Raw genomic sequence first — 17,058 nt, 5'->3', positions numbered from 1 at the left:
AAATAAGGAAGTCACTAGAGTCCATTTTAAAGCCAGTTATTAAATAAATTGTGAATGAGATGTACTTACTTCTTACAGCGTTCACAGCTGTACATATTGTCACCTAAATGGAGAGAAAAATGTACGGATTTAAGAACATGAATTGTGGGTCCCTGAAGAGGACTCTTCTCTCTGGGTGCTTGGCATGTCGGACACCGGTCGCTACAGTCACGCCCCTTTTTATGACACGATGCATGTGCGTCAAGGTCATAACATTGATGATGCGGATTCCCGCTGTTTTCACTGCCCCCAAACATTTTTGGGGCGTTGGCTTAAAGCAACAGACGCTCCCATATAAATAGAGCATATTTTGTCTTGTACAGTGCCCTATTGTGGTTCAATACTTTGTTCCCTATAGTGCTACATTTTGTCTATCTGGTTTCTGACGCGGCTTGTGTACTTTGACTTTCCTGTTCTCCGTGTCCCTGACTCGATTATTCATTAAAGTTCTTCTGATTTCGGGCATTCTAGTATTTTTGGCTATCTCATCACTATTTTAATTTTGTATCATGTTAAGCCCGGCCATCCTACGATCTGGTAATACGTTCTCTTTAGTTGTAGGTTACACGCCGAGTGTTCAGGTTTACCTTTCCATGACACCTGTGATTAATACATACAATCCTGCATAAAGATCTATACATTCAGCCGGTCAGTTCTGAGACTTATGAGTATCTCCATAAATTCAAAGATTAATAAAATGACCTCTGTGTTTGTAAGTACCCCCTGCTTAATTATTATTGTTTCCTTGGACTGGTAACCTTACTGATCCTATGTTAAAACCTTTAAAAGCTTATTTTCTTTGCAGAAATTGTATTTCTTTGGCTGAACATGTAGCTGAGCATACAGGCTCAGCTGAATGTTATCGTAATGAGATTATATCCAAGCTTGCGGACAATTTTCTGATGACTACTACGGAGTCCTTCATGAAATGAGCGGTGATATTGCCCAGGCTGACAGGTCTTTTCTATCCACTGAACTGTGGTATGGCTTTGTTAACTATGCCCTGTTCTAATATACTCTACTGAACAAGATGCAAAGCCTGAGGTCACGCATCTGGGGACACAGATGTGTTAGTCACCTCTGTTTTCTCAACCTGAGATCACTCCAACATAGTAGAAGCACATCTCTAGCTATATCTGTGTATCTCTTACCTTTTAGTTCATCAGCAGCAAAAAAAGCAGCCAGGCAATCCTCCAGTGTTACAACTGGACCCCAGAACCAGCTAGGTATGCAAGAAACTACAAACCTGCAAGTTCAGAAGAGAAAGATTGTGTGAAAGAAAGACAAAAATCGTGTAACACTAGTTATGTGAAACTGTGTACGAAGGAACACTCTAGACTCCCACAGCACTCTATCTTGCTGAAATGATTTATGTGTGAAGAGTGTATATTATGTCAATGGAAATGGGCACTTTTTGTAAAATAACCTTGCTACACCCTACCGGCTGTCAATCAGATAACCGGTCCTGTTACTTCCTGGTTGGTTTGCTCAGTGGAGCTAAACTCAAGAGACAGGTAATTGCCCAGAGCACCTGCCTTGCAAAGACTTCTTGTTGAGCTGCAGTTGGGAAGTCTGATTGGACAGTCACAGAATGTCTGGGTGGGGTTAAAAGGGGAGGGTCTTGCAAAGGATGCAGACAAGCGATAAGCAGCTTTTCCAAGTGGTTTTCAAATATACCACCAATAAAATAATACATGCAAAATTAAATGTGTGCATGTTTTCATTGGGGTGTATCTGCTACATAAAACATTTAATCAACACAGTGTGATAAAATTTCGAGTTATTACATGTGATAATTTATGTGGTGTTCCATATGACGTGACTTCTGGGGGCATAGATAAGGCAGTCCTTAAATCAGTATGCATAAACAAAGTCAATTACCTACGAATGTAGTCCACAAGGAAGGCAAGCCAGCCCTGAGAGTAATAGGCATCACCACAGGTGCCAGCCTTAACAACAGCGCTCTGGTGGATGGATGAGTGGAGTTTTGCTAGGTCCTCCTTTCCTGGGATGGGCAGAGACAGGTCCTGAAAGGTTTCGATTGTGGTAGACACCTAGAAAATGTATGGAATGTGTGTATTACAAAACACAAGATGTAGCTTATGTTACAGCAGGTGCTTTACAGATATGGTGGGTTTCACTTTCCAGGGAATTCAATCATGGTTCTAGTGCAGGGCTTGACAAATCTGCTTTGAATCTAGGAGCCAGCTAAATAAGTTAGGAGCCGTTTCTTTTTAATTTTATTTTTTAAACTAACAACAAATACGAAATACAACTGTTAAAGGGACATTATAGTAGCCAGAACAACCACAGCCTAATGTAGTGGTTCTGGTGTTTATAGCCTGTCCCTGTAGACTTTTCAATGTAAACACTGCCTTTTCAGAGAATAGGCAGTGTTTATATTGCTGCCTAGTAACACTTCAAGTGTACTCATAAGCATCTAGAGGTGCTACCTAGTCCAGTGCATGGAGCGCTAAACATTCCCCATATAGATGCATTTATTCAACGCATCTCTATGAGGAGATGATGATTGGCGCAGTGCAGCATTTTTGCCGCACATGCGCAATAGCCTCCCGGTGCTTTCCTATAAGGAAGTATTGGATTGACTGAGATTATTAAGACTTATGATCTCCGCCATGGAGGCACAGTCAGCACATTTTATTAATCTTGATAATGGCTAGATGAGCCCATTCTACAACCAGTAATTATCCAGAGGATATGCCTTCTACACTTACAGTCACTTTAGTTTAAAACAGTAGACATACCCTGTCGCAGGTTAGACATTGGACCAGGCTTAAGATTGATCCATCAAAGATGTCGGAGATGACACTGCGATATCGGATCTCAGACCGACGCTTTCCACCATTCAGAACTTGAGCTGTTAAGAAAAGGAACATCCATTTTTCTTAGAAACAGAACTTTATCTGAGGTGGCTGTAGGGCATTAGCATTTAAAACTCATGTCTATTGTATTCATTATGGCTACAAGCAAACAAAAATTAAGGCTAAAAAATATTTGTTTTAAACTGGACATATCATATAAATTATCAAACAAAATGCTAAACATTTTAGCACAACATTGAAATAAAAATGTTGACAGACCCTCTTTAAGGTCGGAGAAAAGTTTTAACTTTATTTTGTGCATCTTGGGCTCATTTTAGAGCAGTTTAATCTACTGATGGTCAACCCATTTTCTAGATATTTGCTTCCCCCAAAGAGTCCCTGGTCTCTGCAGTTAGAACCTTCTTTTGCATAGTTACCTTTCTTCAAGACATAGTGTCCAGAGCGTAGGGGACTAGAACGAGGGGGGTTGTTGGAGATCTTAGGGTGTGAATCTGGAGGGTGGGGGCTGCAGGGTCGGGACGAGCAGTGCATGTAGGCTTCATTATCAGGCTCTATAGAGGGGAGAGATGGACGAAGAAAGCAGGAGTGAGCTTGAGATCTATTTGTGCTCTGTGAGGAACCATAGGAGTGTATGGTGCTTCTAATAACCTCAGGCCAATCACCATGTGTTACTATATAACACACAACAGATAAAAAGAGTTAAAACAGGCATAAGCAGTGTGTATTATATGACTGGAAACAAACTGTCTGCAGACTGTACACCATGCTAGCTGAAATGCCATGACATTTGGAAATAAAGGGGGGATTAAAGGAAAATGAAATGATAAAATGTTTTCCATTGATTGTCCCTGTCTCGCTTGTAAAATCACGCATCTATTAAATTGAAGATAATTAACCATGGATAATATATACTGCCGCCAAATTTTATCCAGCAACACCAGGTTCTGGGAACTGGGGGTGAACCACTAACATTTTCAAAGGCAAATCTATCCACAACAACTCCTATCATACTCTGCCAACCACATGAGAGTTGTAATCTAACAAAAAGCAAAAGGGTCACAAATGGTGATAAAGAACAAATCTGGGGCAATGTTTGAAAAGTGGAACCACTGGCAGGAATGTTCCGTCAGTTTCCATGGTGACTATTTTACTCTCTACCCTAGAAACCAAGCATTCACTATTGTGTTCTACAAACATGTACAGATGAGACATCCGTGTGATGTCAAACTTGTATGAGGGTACCTGCTGTAGGTATAACATATTGCTCATGCGTTGGATCACCTGGTATCATTGCAGTGTCCACATCTGCATCCTCGTCTGCCTGCTCTGAGCTGGTCCTCCTGTGACAGTATGAGAGCCTTCTTTCCTTCAGTTTTTCCTTTTCAGATAGGCCCCTTCCTGACTCTTCCCGAATCAGCAGTTCCATTTCTGCAAGGGAGCCCACCACTCCACCACCATCACCATCCCCCATCTCGCCTCCCGAGTCACATGACAAAAAGTCCTCCTCATTGGTGCCACGATCTCCCTCCCGCTGCTCCTCTCTTTCTTCCTCTTCTCGCTCCCGGCTCTCACTAAGTACAGGCTCCTTTAATTCTTCATGAAGCTGGTCCATAAGGCAGCGCAGAAACTCCTGGGTATCCTGAGAAAAGCATATTATATTGGAGAATTTAACAGGTTTTAATCTGGGTATAGCAGCTAGGTTCTGCATAAAACATCTCTTCTATGAGCATCGAAATAGTCCCCTGCCCACACCATGTTTGGCTCTGCACCAAACTGGTAGACTAGAAATAATTGAGCAGTTCCCCCACTTTCCTTTGCCACCACCATTATCATGATAGATATCAAATGGAACTAGGAATGGAAAGGACTCACAGGGTCATTCCATAATATGTAACTACAAATTTCACATTTTAGGCCAAATAGCGGAATTTGAAAATTACTCCAACTTAGCTCTTTCTCCAACTCAGCTACTTTGGCCTAAAATTTGACATCTAGAAATTCCCAGTTCAGTAAATAACCCTCTTGTTTATTCTGTAGCTAACAGACTGCATTTGCTAAAAAAAATTACATGCCTCCTGGAAGAATAATCATCACATCTATTAATCGGGAAGTTCAAATTCTTTTTCTAACATTACAAGGTGGTGTTTTCTTCTTGTACATTGTTAAAAAAAAAAATTCCCCTAGAATTCCAGGACCAACCTGCTGGGCATATCCTCGGAACAATGGGTTAACTAGCTTGATTCCATGAGACAGACTGGAGGGCACCACATAGCTGGGTCTGCATGAGAGACAAAATAACATCAGATGCAAGCAACGTAAACAAAAAACAAAATTGCCCCTTTCTATTGATTTATTTTTAACCGTTTGTCCCTGTGTGATGTTATTCAATGTTTTTCATACTACATTTAAAAAAATCAGATGCTACGCTGTTTGGAGTAAGACTGATCCTTTTAAATTTGCTGTAGAAATCTCTGGTTGCCACAAATCTCAGAAAACGCTTAAAATACACAAAATGCTGTGTTTAAAGGGACACTTTATTGGCTAAATAAAAAATGATTTGAAAAATATTTCAAAAGCTGCAGATCTCTTGTCTGCTACCTTTCCAACCTTCCATTTCTAACCCCTCCCAGACTTTCTGTAGCTGCCCAATGCAGCACAATGAGAAGTTTTTGCAAGGCAGGTTCTCTGGACAATTGCTGCATCTTGAGTTTGGCTCAATTGAGCTAAACAAGCCAGGAAGTAACAGGACCTGTCTGATTGATAGCCAGGGGCGATGTAACAAGGTTAATTTATAAAAGTGTCAATTGTTATTTAAATCTGCACTTTTTGTAAAATAAAAAAGGACTCAAGTTGAAGTGACTGGCTGAGACTGGTGAGAGTTTGTGTGAACTTTCATCTCTCAACCAAGTTCTGTGATATAAACATTGGTCACAACAATAAGATCACAGTTACACAGGATTCTAAAATCCACTCTTTGTGAACTGAACAATAATAGAGGGAAAACCATGTTATGTTTCTTACCGTTTCTTGTGCCACAGCTCCGAGATGAGTTTGTGATAGCTCTTGCATAGTGCTGGCTTCTTGTCTGTCCGTACCAGGCCCCCACACTCTAAGAAGAACTGTGTCAATGGAGGACTGCAGGGCATAGAAAAGACATTTGATTCAGAAATACGCCAACAGTTTCAAAGTACCTTTTTGAGCCCCATGTACCGAAATTTCCCAAAACAAACTGTCAGCAACATGGCAAATAGATATAAAGCCAATCTGTTATATAATTCCATAGACATGCTGACTTATGCAGTCATACTGGCAGTACTCATTGTGGATTCTGTATAAACTGTAAAGTTTAGGGTTTGCTGACCCTGCAGCTTTCGGTGTATGACATTCAGTTATGATTATCTGTACACTCCAGTTTCCCATGATTCCAAGCCAGTTGGACACCACATTAGTGTGTAGCATTGTCTGTTAGGTTAGTGCAAAGTAAAACCTACCAGTTGGAGAGAGCTTGCAGGGCTGCATTCATATAACAGGAGTTTCCGATATTTTTCATCCCAGTAAGACCTGATATGGAATAGAAACAAAAGGTAGATGGACAAACACAGTCTAATCAAATGGTTCTCTTAAGAAGCATTGTGGAAATTTGGAGCATGAGTGGCAAGCGCTGCAATAGGCATGCACTCAGTATCAGCACAGAGCACTGCAAAATGTAAACAGTGTTGTTTCTCCGAGTGGCATGGCTAAAGGGGAAGCATTATGCCACAAAGTAGAAATTACTTAAAGAGACAATATAGCCACCAGAACAACTAAAGCTTAATGTAGCTGTTTTGGTGAGTATAGTCAGTCCCTGCAGCCTTTTTGCTGTAAACGCTGACTTTACAGGGAAATGGCAGTGTTTACATTGCTCCCTAGGAACACCTCTAGTGGCCATTCCTCAGACAGCCAGTAGAGGTGCTTCCTCACGTTCAGTGTCTGAACTTTCCCCATAGAGATGTATTGAATCCATGCATCTCTTTGAAGAGATGCTGACTGGTCAGGGTGTTGTTTGCCCTCACCCCCAGGCTGGTGTTTGCCTCCTTGACAAACTTAGCCAATCCAATGTTTTTCCTAAGGAAAATAGGAAAATCATTGGATTTACTGAGATCATCAATTCTGATTATGTCAGGCAAGGAGGCGGATCAGTGGCAGGGTCAGCAGACCCACGAGCTGCTGGAAATAAGGCAAGTTTGTTTACCGTTAAAGGGGTATGGGGAGCCATCTAAATGGTGTTTTTAACACTGTAGGGTTAGGAATACATGTTTGTATTCCTGATCCTATAGTGTTCCTTTAAATAGTGAGTTTTGGTGGCTTTATGAAAGACAGATCAAAAAAAAAAGAAAACCTTCAGGCAGAGGACTACAAGCAGTTCTTCCAGATTTTAAGGGACTGTTTTAAATCCTATAGGAGCAGATCAATGCATAAAAGGAAGTATCAAACAGTTGGAAAACTTTTCAGATGCCCCCTCAGGTTATGTGAGGTAGTGCATCTGTTCCCTTCCTCCCCAGGTTATCCCGTCCCCGAGGGGGAAAATGAGAGACACAAACAGTAGCAGGCAGTTAAATCACATATTTGCGTTAGGAATAGAAACTCAATCTAATTTCAATCCCTTTAGGAGATCTTAGCTAGCTTGTATGAACTGGAAAAGTCAGCAGTATTACCTCTGGGCTTTACATCATCATCATCGCTCTCAGACTCGCCTTCATCTGCAACAGCAATGGGGACAGACTTCAATGGATGAGTGGGAGATGATACATCCTGGAATGGGACACAAGATCACAAACTAGATCACAGAGCTTGAGAAGCTTTAAACACAAACAGTGAAAGTGGATAATGTGGATGCATACGCTGTGTTGCGTTTAACAAAAAAACATACACAAAATATGTAAATCTTAAATGTTAAATTGAGCAATGCTCAATTGCTGGTACACACGGTCCTTTACACACAGAATACCATGTTGCAGATTACCTCGTTATTACCTTCAACATTTATCCCAGGCTTCCCGAAACTCCGGCCCTCCAGATGTTGCTGAACTACAACTCCCATGATTCTATGAATGAAATAGATGGGCTGAGAATCATTGGAGTTGTAGTTCAGCAACATCTGGAGGTCCGGAGTTTGGGGAAGCACGATTTAGCCCCTACCGCCCACGTAGGCCAAGACTACCAATACACAGAGGCAGGACAAAGATTGACATTTTATATACTCATTTTATCTATAAACTACTAGTGGTCCTGTAGCAATATGGTGAAGACATGACACGGAGAGTGGAAACAGTCATTCTGTTATTTAGCATGCACTGTAAAGAAGACGCACCCTGTGGCTGAGTTTAGGGGAGTTTGTCTGGAGAGGAGGTGGTGCCCGGCAGTCTAGGAAAACTTCTCTCTCACAGGAGTAGCACCACACACGGAACGTGGTCAGGTTCACCGTGAGATTGTGCTTCGTAGCCTGGAAGATTCAGACACCAAATAAATGGACAGCCAGCACCAGAGTAAAATATGTGAGAAAACACATGCATAGAGAGTCTCACTGACCTGTGCGTGTAACGTACTGTGATCTGCATAGGACTCTCCGCAGCCCACATATTGACAGCTGTCCTGAAAGAAAAAAAAATGAGAAAAAAACTCAACATAATGGTGGACACTCCCAGGATGCACTACTCAGTTACTGAATGTATTATTCTCATAGTGACCAGTTACCTGTAGACACGCCCACAGGTTTGGACCGCCAGCACTGCATGATTCACACGATCCCTTTAAAAACAGCAAATTCAAGAAGATGATTACAGTAATACAAAAGTATGTCATTTAATCACAACGTCTGTGCAATACCTAGACAAAATGATATTGATATAACATATATAAACAGAAGGTACATTAAAGGGACACGATAGGCAAACATACCACGTCAGCTCATTGAAGTGGTCTGGGTGCAGTGTCCCTGTCCCTTTAACTCTGCAAGTGTAATTATAGCATTCATTCAATTCTTTCCTATGGGGTAATCCTAATGCCGCGCATGCCCATTAGGAGGAGCTAAGGTGGAACCTGACCCAGCGCAGAGGGACATCAGCGCTGGATTCATGTAAGTGATAAAAGGGTTTCTGCACTGTGAGGAGGTACTATAGTGCAAGGAATACAACTGCTGTGCCAGATGCTACAGACTGCACCTCTCATGATGATCTGCCAACACAGCATTATGGGAGATGTAGTTCTCCACATCTGGGATGGCAGAGGTTGCCTGGACCAGATGTAAAACTTTTTTTTAATGATTTTATTTATACTATTGTAGAGTGTGAGCTTGCAACTTAAAATGTTTTGTTCGGTTATCAAACCAAGGCTATAAAGGACTTTTTGTTTGTTTTCTCATAGGAGATAAATTAATTATGTATGTTACAACAGAGGTGAGCAGGGCGTTGCTACAGTCAAAAATCACCCGGGTCTTGACCCAGACCCTATGTCTGCTCTTCCCCAATTTCACCACTTGTCACTAGGTATAGATTATCGGTTCTGACGATTATTAGAGGTGATAGCATATTTCTGATTGTCATCCAGTTACGGCACGCCGTTTTCCACATCAGGAAACTCCGTCGGCCAATGAGGTGCCACATCGCAACCTCATGTAACCCATCCCTGTGAGTCCCCAAATGCTGAGCTCAGCTGAAGGAAGGGAGGTGAGACAGTAACTACTGTTATGTACTGGGCTGGCTGACAGAGTGATAGGAGTGTGATTGCTATCAGAAACAGCACTATACAAGCTGGAATCTCAGACTGTGGTGTCAAAACTTTAAATATAAATACACTGGTTTTCATCAAATGGCCCGAAAGGCAACCAATAATCGGCATTGGCTTTGGAAAAAGGATATCGGTCTAGCCTTACTTAACAAATCTTTTGGCATACGCACAGTTACTTACAGACACACACAAATACACATTCAAACACATGGACACTACCTTGGAGATTGGTTGAGGGAAAGGCATAGAGCCAGTCATGGGTTCAGCAGGGCCAGCGGCCGCAAACCTTCTGTACGGAGAGCACTCAGGCAGCATGCCACCAGCCCTGAATCAGCCTGTACCGAGACAGGACTGGTAGCCATGATAAACATATGCTACATGGTCTCATGACACAAGTTTAGAGCTCTTTTACAAGATTTGACTCCTAATTTGGCCTTCAAGGTCTCCTCTGCTTTCCCTGTCCCCTGCAACTGGTCTCCCCAGTGAGGCTCAGATGGGAGTGGAAGAGAAGCACTGATAGAGACCTGTATCTCTATCATTTTGCCACTTTCGCTCCAAGCCGACTCCTAGATTAACCAAGGAAACCGAGAGAGCAGATAGGGCCCATAAAATCCAGCCCTTTGTGCTCGACATTAAGAGCTTGAGCGCCTCCAGCCCCCTCTTGAAGCTACTCCCTGTAGGTGAGGATACACTCCAGAATTATGCCTAATAGCTTACTCTGGATTTCAGAATGAGATCCTCTTTGGTGACTTCTCCGATGGAGTCTAGATGAGGGCAAAAATCATCAACTTCTCCCATAGTGTCAGGCATGTTCTTAGTGAGATGAGGAAGAAACCTGGCGTTTCCTCACCAGGCTCCAATCTGCTTCAGGAAGACAAAAAAAAGGCAGATTAGGAGTGAGACATTAGGGCAATGCAGACTTCCTTTTAACAAGTCAGTATGATGAAGAACGTGCAGTAAATAAACGAACAGTTGTATAATTGTTTAGAAGCATTGCTACAACTCTATCCAACTCTGCTACTCCCACTGCAGCCGGAACTAGCACAATCCTTCATTTGTTATAATGGATAGAAGTACAGCAGCTTTAAGGTCAATAAAAATGCAAAGCAAAAATGTTAGATTAACGCTTTTAATGCCGCAGATCCCAGCCATTAGATATTCTAGTCATCTAACAGAGTTATTCACTAAAGTCTAAATTGCCAGGAATTCTACATGGATTCAAAATGAAGTTTAGATTTTAGGCCAAAATAGCGAAACTTTAAACACAGCGGTCGTGGAGAATTGATCCAGTATAGCTATTGTCTTCAAATACCAGGAATCTCGCACTTGATTACCCTGTAAGAGAGAAACACTTGTTTCTTCTATTCCATAGTGCTGGGTCTATCGTTCTTCGTGTGCCTATAAAATATTTTACTGCCACAATGTTAGCTGTGCTTCAAACATGAGATATATATTATGTGTTGTTGTTTTAAAAGTTTTAATTAAACATATAAGATTGGTGGAAGAAATTAAATTGGTGGAAGATCAACTACGTAATTTGGCATAAAACGTGCAATTTCCTTTTTAATTCTCCACATTTTTTTTTCGGGAACCATCTGTATAATTTCGCCAAAGTGAACAGAGAATGGAAAGTCAACAAGTTGTTGTTCCTTCAAATTTTTAAGTAAATGTGATTTTTATTACTTTTTAGTGGTTTTGTTCATACCAGCATAAGTATTTAACAGTAGAACATTTTAAACAGCGAGGCTCGCAGGCCTCCATGAACAGTGAAAACATTTAGCACTTATCTATCAGTTGTGATGGACTTGCAGGTCCAGTTGAATTAACCATGACCTTTCTGAGTATTGTTTCGTTGATCTCTATTGGTGGTGCGAGTTAGGCTTCTGGATGTGTGGATCGGTCTAGTTAGGTGGTGTAGTATCCCTAATAGTGCCTGTATGTGTGGTTGGTTTTTGTCTGTGAATATCCATTCTGTCATTACGGAGTGTGTCATAAGGTAGGCGTGGTTTTCATTTCTTTGTTGTTACGTATTTCGATTAAGTATGAACATAGATTCATTAGGCATTTCGGGTAACAGAGCTCGTTGTCCGCCATGAGTGTGTGGGTTTGTTACTCTTACTGTGTGGTATGCGGTGGACTCGTAGGTGCAGCGGGGGTAGCCATGTCCTCAGTCTGTTGGTTATCTTTTGCCTCAGTCGTTGTTATGGGGTATGTGCCTAGGAGTGGGGGTGGTTGTAGTGTGAAGGTGGGGTATATCTGTTGGGTTATGTCTCGTGCCCTTTGGGCTTATGGGTCTTCTGGTGGTGGGGTGTGTGTATCTTTGTTCGTGTTCCTTCAAATTTTTATCTAATTTCTGCAATCAACCAGAAAAAAAATGGATGCAAAAATCTGAGCATGTAAAATCATGAAAATTGAAAATAAATTATATTAAAATTTATTTGAAATCTCATACATCTATTTACAATGTGCGCATTTCCGAAAGATACATGTTCAGAAATCAGGATCCTTTTTGTTAATTGAGGAGTAAAATCCCATCTGATACCAAAATAGAGGACACACAGATAACCCAGATTTTTCAAGAGACATCAAAATGCTGAATCACAAGCTGCTGTTCGAGGATAATGCCTCTGGGGTGCAGCAATTATACTAGTTAACCTGCTAGCATATTCAACTCACCCCTGTGCTAGCTCAATCACTGACAATGAATTTAGCATGCTATCTGTTCGCCACGTTATCAAAGAAAAAGGCCACTACCTGTTCATAAAACACAGCATCGTACAATGTGTAGATAGATGGATGTAATCATTGATCCCTACAACTTCCATACATAGGGTTCTCTCTACCGGTCTGCTGCCTGGTTCTGCTTCACTTAAGCTTGATGTCTGTTAATATCAGCCATTGCTTGATTAGTTAACCTGGCATTATCAGATTCAATATAAGCTCAAGCCTCGATGGTTACAGTCGTAACAGACAGTGAGTGCCACCCGTGGTGTTCATACCATACCATGCCAGTCGGATATTGTCTCCTTCCTATGTATATACTGGTCTGATATCTTCTTCTCCCTATGTATATACCGGTTGGGTATCTTCTCCTCTCTATGTATATACCGGTCTGTTATCTTCTCCTCTCTATGTATGTAGCGGTCTGTTATCTTCTCCTCTCTATGTATGTAGCGGTCTGGTATCTTCTCCTCTCTATGTATGTAGCGGTCTGGTATCTTCTCCTCTCTATGTATGTAGCGGTCTGGTATCTTCTCCTCTCTATGTATGTAGCGGTCTGGTATCTTCTCCTCTCTATGTATGTAGCGGTCTGGTATCTTCTCCTCTCTATGTATATAGCAGTCTGGTATCTTCTCCTCTCTATGTATGTAGCGGTCTGGTATCTTCTCACTCTCTATGTATATACCGGTCTGGTATCTTCTCACTCTCTATGTATATACCGGTCTGGTATCTTCTCACTCTCTATGTATATACCGGTCGGGTATCTTCTCACTCTCTATGTATATACCGGTCTGGTATCTTCTCCTCTCTATGTATATAGCGGTCGGGTATCTTCTCTCTATGTATATACCGGTCTGGTATTGTCTCACTCTCTATGTCTATACCGGTCTGGTATCTTCTCCTCTCTATGTATATACTGGTCTGGTATCTTCTCCTCTCTATGTATATACTGGTCTGGTATCTTCTCCTCTCTATGTATATAGCGGTCTGGTATATTCTCCTCTCTAGGTCTATACCGGTCTGGTATCTTCTCACTCTCTATGTCTATACCGTTCTGGTATCTTCTTATCGTATGTACATACCGGTCTGGTATCTTCTCACTCTCTATGTACATACCGGTCTGGTATCTTCTTATCTCTATGTACATACCGGTCTGGTATCTTCTCACTCTCTATGTACATACCGGTCTGGTATCTTCTCACTCTCTATGTACATACCAGTCTGGTATCTTCTCACTCTCTATGTACATACCGGTCTGGTATCTTCTCACTCTCTATGTACATACCGGTCTGGTATCTTCTTAGCTCTATGTACATACCGGTCTGGTATCTTCTTAGCTCTATGTACATACCGGTCTGGTATCTTCTTATCTCTATGTACATACCGGTCTGGTATCTTCTCATCTCTATGTACATACCAGTCTGGTATCTTCTTATCTCTATGTACATACCGGTCTGGTATCTTCTTATCTCTATGTACATACCGGTCTGGTATCTTCTTATCTCTATGTACATACCGGTCTGGTATCTTCTTATCTCTATGTACATACCGGTCTGGTATCTTCTTATCTCTATGTACATACCGGTCTGGTATCTTCTCACTCTCTATGTACATACCGGTCTGGTATCTTCTCACTCTCTATGTACATACCGGTCTGGTATCTTCTCACTCTCTATGTACATACCGGTCTGGTATCTTCTTATCTCTATGTACATACCGGTCTGGTATCTCCTCTCTATGTATATACCGGTCTAGTATCTTCGCACTCTCTATGTGGCTGTCTGTCAGACCTACTTCTTTTTATAGGCACTTGCCAGGCCTCCTATAGATTTCTATAGTCAAGTGTATTTTTCTCTCTACTTTCTATAGGTATATCTGTAAGGCCTTGCTTTACTTTATACAGGTGCCCATCAGACTTTTCTGTTATTTCCTAGGTAACTGTTAGGCTTTCAAAGTTTCTCTATAGGTACTAGTCAGGCCTCTCTTCTTTCTATTGATACATATCACGACTGACCCATTCTTTCTGCATGTATCGGTCAAAAATCCCTTTTTCTTACTACGTGTACCTGAGGGACCTCTCTCCTCTTTCTATGTTTAACTGTTAGATCTCACGTTTGTTCTGTGTAACAGTCATATAGTTATTTTTTATTTTATATTTGTCACATCTCAAATTTCTTTATTTCTGTGTGTGTGCCGATCAGATCTCCGTTTTTTTTCTGTGTGTGCCTGTCAAATCTCCATATTTTCATATTTTGTGTGTGTACCTGTCAGATCTCCATTCTATGTTTTGTGTGTGTACCGGTCAGATCTCCATTCTATGTTGTGTGTGTGTACCTGTCAGAACTCCATTTTACGTTTTGTGTGTGTGTACCTGTCAGATCTCAATTTTATTTTGTGTGTGTGTGTACCGGTCAGATCTCCATTTTATGTTTTGTGTGTACCTGTCAGATCTCCATTTTATTTCTATGTGTACCTGTCCTCTTTCCATATGCCCTTTATCCTTGTATTTTCCAATGTGTCTTCAATTCTGTCTTCAGTGTATATGCCAATCTGACCATTTACTAAAATATCAGTCTGTATTACAGTCTGATTCCTCCTCATCTCTAAACACCGCCCAGTCTGCACCCCCTGCCCCCCAGTGTGTGTACACAGCCCAGTCTGCACCCTCCTGCTCCTAGTATGTGTACTCATCCCAGTCGGTGTACACATACCTGTCTGCCCCCCCCTGCTCCCAGTATGTGTACACATACCTGTCTGCACTCCCCTGCTCCTAGTATGTGTACACATACCTGTCTGCACCCCCCTGCTCCCAGTATGTGTACACATACCTGTCTGCACCCCCCTGCTCCCAGTATGTGTACACATACCTGTCTGCACTCCCCTGCTCCTAGTATGTGTACACATACCTGTCTGCACCCCCCTGCTCCCAGTATGTGTACACATACCTGTCTGCACCCCTTGCTCCCAGTATGTGTACACATACCTGTCTGCAACCCCCTGCTCCCAGTATGTGTACACATACCTGTCTGCAACCCCCTGCTCCCAGTATGTGTACACATACCTGTCTGCAACCCCCTGCTCCCAGTATGTGTACACATACCTGTCTGCAACCCCCTGCTCCCAGTATGTGTACACATACCTGTCTGCAACCCCCTGCTCCCAGTATGTGTACACATACCTGTCTGCAACCCCCTGCTCCCAGTATGTGTACACATCCATGTCTGCACCCCTTGCTCACAGTGTGTACACAGCCCAGTCTACACCCCCTGCCCCCAGTGTGTGTACACAGCCCAGTCTGCACCCCCTGCCCCCAGTGTGTGTACACAGCCCAGTCTGCACCCCCTGCTCCCAGTGTGTGTACACAGCCCAGTCTGTACCCCCCCTGCTCCCAGTGTGTGTACACAGCCCAGGCTGCAACCCCCTGCTCCTAGTATGTGTACTCATCCCAGTCGGTGTACACATACCTGTCTGCACCCCCCTGCTCCCAGTATGTGTACACATACCTGTCTGCAACCCCCTGCTCCCAGTATGTGTACACATACCTGTCTGCAACCCCCTGCTCCCAGTATGTGTACACATACCTGTCTGCAACCCCCTGCTCCCAGTATGTGTACACATACCTGTCTGCAACCCCCTGCTCCCAGTATGTGTACACATCCATGTCTGCACCCCTTGCTCACAGTGTGTACACAGCCCAGTCTACACCCCCTGCCCCCAGTGTGTGTACACAGCCCAGTCTGCACCCCCTGCCCCCAGTGTGTGTACACAGCCCAGTCTGCACCCCCTGCTCCCAGTGTGTGTACACAGCCCAGTCTGTACCCCCCCTGCTCCCAGTGTGTGTACACAGCCCAGGCTGCACCCCTTGCTCCCAGTGTGTGTACACAGCCCAGGCTGCACCCCCTTGCTCCCAGTGTGTGTACACAGCCCAGTCTGCACTTCCCCCCCTGCTACCAGTATGTGTAGACAGCCCATTCTGCACTTCCCCCCCTGCTCCCAGTATGTGTAGACAGCCCAATCTGCACCCCCCTGCTCCCATTATGTACACAGCCCAGTCTGCACCCCCTGCCCCCAGTGTGTACACAGCCCAGTCTGCCCCCCTGCCCCCAGTGTGTGTACACAGCCCAGTCTGCCCCCTGTGTGTGTACACAGCCCAGTGTGACCCCCCTGCTCCCAGTGTGTGTACACAGCCCAGTCTGACCCCCCCTGCTCCCAGTGTGTGTACACAGCCCAGTCTGCACTTCCCCCCCTGCCCCCAGTGTGTGTACACAGCCCAGTCTGCCCCCTGTATGTGTACACAGCCCAGTGTGACCCCCCTGCTCCCAGTGTGTGTACACAGCCCAGTCTGACCCCCTTGCTTCCGATATGTGTACACAGCCCAGGCCCTGTACATGGTGGGCTCAGTGCTCACACTCCAGCCTGTACTGATGATATGACAGCACTGAGTGTCCTCCATGCTCAGCCTGTACACTGACACAGCAGCATTCCATGCAGCCCCCATGTCCCCCTGACAGCTGAGGCCCTGGTACAGGGGGATGCTTACCTCCCTATGCCATGCCAGGTAGGACACGGGTCCCCTCTCCCTGCAGCTGTTGACGGCTGAATCTGAACCCCGCCCCGAGCTGCCAGTATGGGGGCGGAGCCATGGGAACCTCGGAAGGGTAGCACTACGTCATCTAACGCGCCGGAAGTC

At 43.5% G+C, this 17,058-nt stretch overlaps 1 protein-coding gene across 2 annotated transcripts in view; it reads right to left on the bottom strand.

Annotated features, from left to right (window-relative positions):
• Positions 1-17,006, bottom strand: part of USP20 (ubiquitin specific peptidase 20) — a 43,964-nt gene extending 26,958 nt beyond the window's left edge. The window contains exons 1-15 of one of the 2 annotated variants that reach the window (XM_063432395.1): positions 16,909-17,006; positions 10,365-10,511; positions 8,616-8,669; positions 8,451-8,513; positions 8,233-8,364; positions 7,577-7,673; positions 6,374-6,443; positions 5,904-6,017; positions 5,082-5,160; positions 4,164-4,521; positions 3,299-3,433; positions 2,805-2,917; positions 1,921-2,093; positions 1,191-1,285; positions 70-103 (exon numbers count right to left, since the gene is read on the bottom strand). In XM_063432395.1, coding sequence (XP_063288465.1) covers positions 70-103; positions 1,191-1,285; positions 1,921-2,093; positions 2,805-2,917; positions 3,299-3,433; positions 4,164-4,521; positions 5,082-5,160; positions 5,904-6,017; positions 6,374-6,443; positions 7,577-7,673; positions 8,233-8,364; positions 8,451-8,513; positions 8,616-8,669; positions 10,365-10,457 — 1,610 coding nt within the window. In that variant the 5' untranslated portion in view covers positions 10,458-10,511; positions 16,909-17,006. The remainder of the gene's footprint in view (positions 1-69; positions 104-1,190; positions 1,286-1,920; positions 2,094-2,804; positions 2,918-3,298; positions 3,434-4,163; positions 4,522-5,081; positions 5,161-5,903; positions 6,018-6,373; positions 6,444-7,576; positions 7,674-8,232; positions 8,365-8,450; positions 8,514-8,615; positions 8,670-10,364; positions 10,512-16,908) is intronic. The other variant, XM_063432396.1, reaches the window with a different exon arrangement.
• Positions 17,007-17,058: the final 52 nt, after the last annotated feature.

Source organism: Pelobates fuscus, chromosome 9, assembly GCF_036172605.1.
Source record: "Pelobates fuscus isolate aPelFus1 chromosome 9, aPelFus1.pri, whole genome shotgun sequence".
Taxonomy (NCBI): domain Eukaryota; kingdom Metazoa; phylum Chordata; class Amphibia; order Anura; family Pelobatidae; genus Pelobates; species Pelobates fuscus.
The sequence above is the reverse complement of the archived record's forward strand: the minus strand, read 5'-3'. Positions and strand labels throughout refer to the sequence as shown.